This window comes from Polypterus senegalus, chromosome 8, assembly GCF_016835505.1.
Source record: "Polypterus senegalus isolate Bchr_013 chromosome 8, ASM1683550v1, whole genome shotgun sequence".
NCBI classification, from domain to species: Eukaryota; Metazoa; Chordata; class Cladistia; order Polypteriformes; family Polypteridae; genus Polypterus; species Polypterus senegalus.
Window position 1 is genome coordinate 162933393 of NC_053161.1, and position 9271 is coordinate 162942663.

Sequence of the window (9271 nt, forward strand, 5' to 3'; positions counted from 1 at the left end):
GGATTGTACAAACCGCTGTACGCTCCAAACCAGATCCCAAGGAATTACATTTCATAGGTAAGACTGAACAATTGTTTCGGTTATATTTGGCCATTAGAAACTTCCGTTTTATAAACTTAACTTTAGCTACGCCAGGCTAAGCTAGCAAAGATATGCATTTATATGCTCAAGTGAGCTTCCAAACAACGTTTTGGCTAAACATATTTAGTCACTAACTATGTAGATTGTTGTTAGCTGTTAACATTTCTTAAACTTTGAAGGTTTCCCAAAGATAACCCTTAGACGGGATTTTGAGAAAGCTATCCTGTGATGTGTGTCATGCTAGTTTGGTAACAGATGCTGTACTGGCATCATATGATCAAAGCTACCACTTGATCACATTAAAAAGCGAAGGAGGTTTGATGATTTCTTCGGAGGGTACAGTCAAGGTGGTCAAAGTAGCTGAGCGTGTTATCCGACAGTCGACATTAGGGCAAGTTGTCAGTGTATCTTTGATCAATCAGTTTGTTCGTGCTGAGATTGGTTCAGATGATGTGTTTTATCTCAAGGAGCACATTGAGGAACCACAGTTTGAAATTGACAACCATCATTTTATGCTCATGTCTTTAGTTGTGTCTGTCTTCCACAAACTAAGGCTGCACCATATTGCCAGACTGAATACTCTCAAATTACAAACCGGATTCCAAAAAAGTTGGGACACTAAACAAATTGTGAATAAAAACTGAATGCAATGATGTGGAGATGGCAAATGTCAATATTTTATTTGTAATAGAATGTAGATGACAGATCAAAAGTTTAATCCGAGTAAATGTATCATTTTAAAGGAAAAATATGTTGATTCAAAATTTCACGGTGTCAACAAATCCCAAAAAAGTTGGGACAAGTAGCAATAAGAGGCTGGAAAAAGTAAATTTGAGCATAATGAAGAGCTGGAAGACCAATAAACACTAATTAGGTCAATTGACAACATGATTGGGTATAAAAAGAGCTTCTCAGAGTGGCAGTGTCTCTCAGAAGCCAAGATGGGTACAGGATCACCAATTCCCACAATGTTGCGCAGAAGGATAGTGGAGCAATATCAGAAAGGTGTTACCCAGCGAAAAATTGCAAAGACTTTGCATCTATCATCATCAACTGTGCATAACATCATCCGAAGATTCAGAGAATCTGGAACAATCTCTGTGCGTAAGGGTCAAGGCCATAAAACCATACTGGATGCCCGTGATCTCCGGGCCCTTAAATGACACTGCACCACAACCAGGAATGCTACTGTAAAGGAAATCACAGAATGGGCTCAGGAATACTTCCAGAAACCATTGTCAGTGAACACAATCCACCGTGCCATCCGCCGTTGCCAGCTGAAACTCTACAGTGCAAAGAAGAAGCCATTTCTAAGCAAGATCCACAAGCTCAGGCGTTGTCACTGGGCCAGGGATCATTTAAAATGGAGTGTGGCAAAATGGAAGACTGTTCTGTGGTCAGACGAGTCACGATTCGAAGTTCTTTTGGAAATCTGGGACGCCATGTCATCCGGACCAAAGAGGACAAGGACAACCCAAGTTGTTATCAACGCTCAGTTCAGAAGCCTGCATCTCTGATGGTATGGGGTTGCATGAGTGTGTGTGGCATGGGCAGCTTGCATGTCTGGAAAGGCACCATCAATGCAGAAAAATATATTCAGGTTCTAGAACAACATATGCTCCCATCCAGACGTCATCTCTTTCAGAGAAGACCCTGCATTTTTCAAATAGATAATGCCAGACCACATTCTGCATCAATCACAACATCATGGCTGCGTAGGAGAAGGATCCGGGTACTGAAATGGCCAGTCTGCAGTCCAGATCTTTCACCTATAGAGAACATTTGGCGCATCATAAAGAGGAAGGTGCGACAAAGAAGGCCCAAGACGATTGAACAGTTAGAGGCCTGTATTAGACAAGAATGGGAGAGCATTCCTATTTCTAAACTTGAGAAACTGGTCTCCTCGGTCCCCAGACGTCTGTTGAGTGTTGTAAGAAGAAGGGGAGATGCCACACAGTGGTGAAAATGGCCTTGTCCCAAGTTTTTTGGAATTTGTTGACACCATGAAATTCTGAATCAACATATTTTTCCCTTAAAATGATACATTTTCTCAGTTTAAACTTTTGTTCCGTGATTTATGTTCTATTCTGAATAAAATATTAGAAGTTGGCACCTCCACATCATTGCATTCAGTTTTTATTCACGATTTGTATAGTGTCCCAACTTTTTTGGAATCCGGTTTGTACAGGATATGAGTGAGCGAGGGGAGTGTAAATCTGTAGGAGATCAGTGAGGTATGGGGGACCCAGTCAACTGTGTTTATACTCAATGAAAGCAAAACTTTTACGCCATTAAACAGAAACAAGTGTTCTATCCTAACAACAAGTTCAAAGAAATCTTTTCAATTTTTTTCAGTCATCATGCTAAAGAAATCCTTCTCATATTAGGGCAATTACAAAAAAAAAAGTACATTGTAGCAGTGAAAGAGTTAAAGGCACGTTAACTAGGGAAAAAACATAATAATAATAATAATAATAATAATAATAATAATAATAATAATAAATGAGGTGTCCAAATTGTGATGATAGAACACAAGTGCTTTCCTAATCAAATATAAAAAGATGAGGCCAAATCGACAGGAATGCACTGTCTGGTGAACATCTCTCCACACATTCCATTTTCAGGGGTCCACAATTAAGCTGTTCCATTGTTAAATTTCTTCTATATCAGGATATATTCTGTACATAGTAGGCTGCGTATTTGCATTTCCATATGTCAGAATTCATCACATGCTAGAACAGCGTTTCTCAACCTTTAAGTATTTGCGACCCGAGTTTTAATAACAGTTTTAATCGCACCCCCCTAAGGTTTTTTTGAAAGGAACCCACTAATACCAATTTGTTCTTTTTAATGAATGATATATCATAGATGCATATTTTATTATACCTACTTAACTTTTATTGACGTTTATATAACTCTATATTTATTTTTCTAGTATTAGAATGTAGTTTAAGTTAATTTGTTTTGGTTTCAATACATGTATTTTTCATATTTTCGATTCTTGTTTTCTTTTTTTCACATCTTCGCGCCCCCTTTTTGTTACTTCGCGCCCCCCTAGGGGGGCCCGCCCCACAGTTTCAGAACCACTGTGTTAGTAAAACAAAAAAGCAACGGCCATAGCAATCAATAATGTTAAACTATAATATGAAGAATTGGTCTGCACCGCCATCTACAGGCTGCATACACAAAATACAAGTAGCTGGAAAAAGTAACCAACTTCAGTTCGTTTTGTCGAAGTTATTTGTCCACAATGATTGTGTATATATAGTACTTGAACATAAAAAGATACAATTAAGCAAAATGGTTTTGATTATTTGCAAAAAATACTTCGTCTGTCCTTGCATCTTATAACGGAGCTGAATAGAACTCTGCGTCCATACGTGATAGAAACACCATTAAAGCCTAACAAATACGTTCACTTTAAGGTGGCAAAGATCTCCATTTAAGAAAACGTGCCTTCCGTGTTTATGAAGCATCCTTCTGATAATGAAAGGAATCTATAAATAATTGCGTTATCACGGATTATTGGTCCTATTTTCTCGAGGTAAGATATATTGTTTGTTTGTGTGCTTGCCGAACAGCTATCCCCCTTTGTTTCTTTTTCCTTTTTTCTTAATGAGCAGCCAAACAATAACGAAACACAAAACAAGCCACCATATGACCAGCTAACCTGAAAATAAAGAAAGGTGAAGGTCTTGGTTATGTTGGTCTGCTCAGGTCACCAAAACATCTTGAGGATGGACTCAGAAAAAAACAGAAAATCAACAGTCTGCTGTGGCAGAACAAGAGCAGCAACAAGTCTTGATATTCAATAACTGCTTTATTTAACAGCAAAGAATCGGCTTCTCATTAAGAAACTGGTTGGAATGAAATTGGCTGGAGTCTGACGTTTCAATTTAGCTGGTCATCTGTTGGCTCATTTCACATCTTATTTCTGTTTGGCTGCCATTTAATGAAGAAACTAATCAATTCAGAGGACTGAATCCTTAAAAACAGGGCTATTAAAATGAAGGGAAAAGGAGTTAATTAGCAGTGAAAACTGGTCAATGATTAGGAAAAGAGTTAAAATGAAAACCTGAAGTAACTGAGGCCCACCAGGACTGGAGTTAGACACCCCTGATGTACAGCCTGGTGCTGTGAAACATGAATGACAGTCCACTCTGTCTATGCTAAAACATCTGTGCCGAACTTACTAAATGTTAGCCTGGTTATACTGAGGTGAATTGGCATTGCTAAACTGGCAATAGAGTGGTTGGTGGGATGGATGTCCTCTGCGATCGACGGGCTCCCTTTTCTGAGGACTGCTCTGTCTTGTGTCCAATACATTCTGGGACCCTGACCCCGATAAGCGAGTTGGGAAGATGGGCATATGGATGTATGCAGGGGCTTGACGTTGGGCTATACGCACCAATACCCCATACCAGGTTTCTTCCATTTAAGTACTGGATGTGTGCCTATGACGTATCTTCAGTTCCTGTCACTTCATGGTGTTCTATTTAGATTTGTAACAGGATCCATACAGTAGATAACCATGGATAGATGGTAATGAAATACCAGTGGATCATGATTTTAAATGACTCTTGATGCAAAGGTATCGTAACACAGGCTAATTTCAAGTTTTCTAAATCTGTTAGTGTCCAGCTAGGTAGCCTGTCTTACAGTCAGTCAGTCAGTCATCTTCCAACCCGCTATATCCTGACACAGGGTCACAGGAGTCTGTTGGTGCCAATCTCAACACAGGGTGCAAGGCAGGAACAAATCCTGGGCAGGGCGCCAGCCCGCCGCAGGACACCCACACACCAAGCACACACTAGGGACAATTTAGGATCGCCAATACAATCTTTGGACTGTGGGAGGAAACCCACGCAGACACGGGGAGAACTTGCAAACTCCACACAGGGAGGACCTGGGAAGTGAACCTTACTGCGAGCCAGCCTTTCATACATTATACATTTTTTTTTTCTTCTACATATTAGGAAATTTTTCAAAGCATAAAGAAACAACTTCATCTGCAAAGAATCCCTCCCAGAATGAAGCAGTAATGGTTCTTCAAGGAACCACACAACCCAGTAAAGAACCATAAAGTGCCACTAAAGAACCGATATTTTTAAGAGTGCATAGGGCACAAGGCAGGTGGACAAAAATGCTCAAACTTCCAATTATTCAACTGATAACCCGTTTGAACTGAAATGAATATATTACCTGTGAAATGGTGTTTCACATTGATCATTATCAAAAGCCAAAGTCAGTCACTATAGGCAAAGCAGGAATTGATCTATGGAAGGAATATTTTACTGATGGCAGATTGTATGTAGCATATTCAAGAATAATGAGCACCAGTAAACTGATAATATTAATCATTGGTTATAAAATAAAATACAAGTTTAACCTGTACATGAACTCAAAGGAAAGCTGAGGCCTTAGTAGCCAGAGAAAGAGAGGCCAAGATTTAGAAAGACAAGTAAGGAGAGAGAGAGAAAGAGAAACCTTCAAAAAATTACTTGACTGCACCGAGAAAGTTCAAATCTGTGTAAAGCAGGAGCAAATTGACTTTGTTCATTTATCTGCCATATCAATATTCTGGTTGATTTTTCACTGCATTTCCTAGTATTTGGGATAAATAGGGTAATGAGGTTTTTAATGCCATGTGTATTTACAGACCTTATTTTTCGCATGATTCATGAGCAAATGATGTGAAAATGTGGGACGTCATGTTTATGGGCCATTGATCTACACCATTATTATGGGAAGTGGGCTAGAAAGAATGAGAGAACATAACAGACGTTTTATGTGACACTGTAGTACTAGGGTGTTGTACCGTGTTAGCCATTATGAATGTCAAGAGAAGTCAAGAAAAATGGCACCTTTTATAGGCTAACTAAAAAATTACAATATGCAAGCTTTCGAGGCAACTCAGACCCCTTCTTTTTGCCTGAAGCTTGCATATTGTAATCTTTTGCGACACTGTAACACATTTCAGCATGGTATTCTGTAGTAAAGCATAGCAAAAACATTACTTTTCTTAACAAATAATGGCCAATTGACGGAAGCTGTCATAACAAAGGAAAGTGAGGAAAAAATAAAGAAATCATACTGAATGCTTAGATTTTAATGAAATGGTCCATTCAGATTATAAACAAGACTTGATTGTAATGTGAATGAACTTGCACATTGAAATATTTGTTTATAAGGAGGTTCGAAAGATGGATGAATTAATAATTACAATCCATTTTCATAAGGAGAACAGCATACACTTTCTGTTCTTGTTAAAGAAGTTTTTTTTCCCAAACCATTCAGGTGGACAATGAGCGATAAATAAACAAAAGAAATAATGTTTGAAAAACAATCCATTGAAATGTAAGTAGTGCATTAGCCGTTTTGTTCGTTGGACTTACGTTAGGAAGCTGAAGAACGAACTGAAGGCGCGATTTCCTAAAGCCCGCGCAGACATTTCCTATGCTGTGCTCTAGCAGGTCGTCGTTGTACTTATATTAGGCGATGAAATTCTCGCTTGCGGTTTATAGCTGTAGATTAGCGCATTATCAAAGAATGTCTGGACGTGGTAAAGGAGGAAAGGGACTTGGTAAGGGTGGCGCCAAACGTCACCGTAAAGTCCTGAGAGATAACATTCAAGGTATCACAAAGCCCGCTATTCGCCGTCTGGCTCGTCGAGGTGGCGTGAAACGAATTTCTGGCTTGATCTACGAAGAAACTCGTGGTGTGCTCAAAGTGTTCTTGGAGAATGTTATTCGTGACGCTGTAACTTACACCGAGCATGCTAAGAGGAAGACCGTGACTGCCATGGACGTAGTGTACGCTTTGAAGAGACAAGGCCGAACGCTGTACGGCTTCGGAGGTTAGATGACAATCAAGGCTGGCCAACAAATACAAAAAACAAAGGCTCTTTTCAGAGCCACTAAAATATCTATTTAGAGAGTTTTTTTTGTTCACGTTTTCTCCCCCTAAGCAATTGTTCTAAACTGCTTTAAATTGAAAGCGGCCAAGTGGTTTTGCCAGAGTAGAAAACTTATTTCACGTTTGCATACACTTTCAAAGTTAAAGAGCTGGCCTTCTGCACTAGAGAGCCCATATTTTTGAACCCTCGATTTGAACGTTTCTTTAGCAATCGATATGCAGAGAATGTGCCATTGTTCTCTATCGATTCTCGGGTTAGAATACAAGCTTCTCAAGGGATACGCGAACTTAAGCGACAGTCTAGAATAGCGTGTCCATGTTTGAGAAGGGAGCACACACACACGAGTTATGACCTGGATGGCCGAGTTCTGCATTCACTAGAGTCCCCCCTAATGAAAAGGAGCAACAGTGTTTAATACTTGGGTTATACATTCCCCTGCAAGTCATTTTAATTGCATATCGAGGCGAAGGATAAATTTTACCTAAAACGACTTTTTAAAATACGAGTTAAGGCTAAATAACTAAATTTGTAATCGCGTCTACGCAGTCTAGTAATTTATTCAAGTCACGGTGCATCGGACTCAAAAAATAAAAAAATCATGTTGAACTAAGCTCTTTTGTAGAGGAGATAGGAGGCTCTGAAAAGAGCCGTTGGTTTTTGGAAGTAATTGTGTTTATTTGGAGCTGGTATACTTGGTGACTGCCTTAGTGCCCTCGGACACGGCGTGCTTAGCAAGCTCACCTGGTAACAGCAGCCTTACAGCAGTCTGGATCTCCCTTGAAGAAATGGTCGAGCGCTTGTTGTAATGTGCTAGGCGAGAAGCCTCACCGGCGATGCGCTCAAATATATCGTTTACAAACGAGTTCATGATGCCCATCGCCTTGGAAGAAATACCAGTATCAGGGTGTACTTGCTTCAGCACCTTGTATACGTAGATAGCGTAGCTTTCCTTCCTGGACTTTCTGCGTTTCTTCCCACCCTTTGCTTGGCTTTTAGAAACGGTTTTCTTAGAGCCCTTCTTAGGAGCTGGTGCAGCTTTTGGTTCAGGCATTGCTACAGATTTCAGCGACGAAATTCGAATGCAGCGTTTCCGCGGTTTCCTGCTTTATGGCCTGTCATGCAAATCAGATGCGCTGCAGTGTTAGACTCAGGCACCAATGACGAGCGAGTAGCTGACTCCACGCCCCCTCCCCCAAACTGAAACTGCTGTTGCGTTCAGAAGAGCGATAAAAAAAAATTCGCGCGCGCAGTATTTTCATTGGGCCTTATGTTTTCAAAACTGTGCAGGAAGGAAGCTATTAATGTTTCTTTTTTTTTTTTTTGGTTACACAATTCGTTTTTTCCCACTAGCATTAAAACGGTTAACGTATGTATATGGCGGATATAGCATATCAGCCCATTTAAGGAGACCAAAGAAATCGTTAGATAAATACCCTCTAAACAATGGCAAGAAATTAAATTCATAAGGATAAAGCGGTAATAGCTCGGTCCTCTACGAGAAGAGGATTTCAGCCATTTAGAACAACATTTATTTTTAAGAATGTAAGAAATTGAACTCGTCTATTAACGTTATATACAGATTAATTTGTCAATCCCTACTGTACATTAAAAATGACATTAACTTACGGTATGCGTATGTAATCCAATTAATTTCGAGAGATCACGAAAATGTTCCCATGGACTACAAGGAAGTAATGCAGAATAATGCAGGTTCGTTTCTCCGATCGGTGTATATGTAACCGGTCTGCACTACACGTGCTGCAACGCTGCTCCCTGGTCTTGGCTAACCCGTGAAGTTTCTGCGTTGTGATTTGTAACGTGCCGTACAAACCTCTACGAAGGAGTAATGCAACCGCAATTGATTTCTTTGTTTTTGATGTTTTTATTGACAGGCTGAGTTGAAATATTAAAACAGAGAACATAGAAAAATGATCGTTTAAGCTCTGCAATCCTTCCTTCTCTCAGAGTAGAAAAATAGAACACTGGGAGATGCTCACACTGATGACGTAACATTAACACAATAAACGAACAAGGGAAACAACAGGAAAACATACGACATAATGAATGTTACCAGGATTTGGTGAAGCTGCAGATAACTAAACTTAGTATTTTATACACCTGTTACATTCACCCCTTCCGAAATTCACCAACATCCTGATAACCAAAGATCTTTCCGATTAGACACAAAACAAGATGGTCTGCTTTTCTGGCACAAGTATGAATGACAACTTAGTTATGTCTTTCAACTTGAAAGTTACCTAAAAAAAATAAAAA

General features: G+C 39.6%; 2 protein-coding genes across 2 annotated transcripts; one reads left to right on the top strand and one right to left on the bottom strand.

Moving 5' to 3' along the window:
• The first annotated feature begins 6616 nt into the window (after nt 1-6616).
• On the top strand, nt 6617-7003 carry LOC120533359 (histone H4). The gene has a single exon (XM_039760213.1). The coding sequence runs from the start codon at nt 6631-6633 to the stop codon at nt 6940-6942; it is 312 nt and encodes a 103-aa protein (XP_039616147.1). The 5' UTR covers nt 6617-6630; the 3' UTR covers nt 6943-7003.
• A 624-nt stretch (nt 7004-7627) lies between these two features.
• Nucleotides 7628-8072, bottom strand: LOC120533364 (histone H2B 5-like). Its single transcript, XM_039760218.1, has one exon. It carries the CDS (start codon nt 8046-8048, stop codon nt 7671-7673), a length of 378 nt encoding a protein of 125 aa, XP_039616152.1. The 5' UTR covers nt 8049-8072; the 3' UTR covers nt 7628-7670.
• Nucleotides 8073-9271: the final 1199 nt, after the last annotated feature.

Bases quoted from the DNA above. Each gene is read 5' to 3' on its own strand.
- LOC120533359 (XM_039760213.1), top strand. From the start codon at position 6,631: ATGTCTGGACGTGGTAAAGGAGGAAAGGGACTTGGTAAGGGTGGCGCC.
- LOC120533364 (XM_039760218.1), bottom strand. From the start codon at position 8,048: ATGCCTGAACCAAAAGCTGCACCAGCTCCTAAGAAGGGCTCTAAGAAA.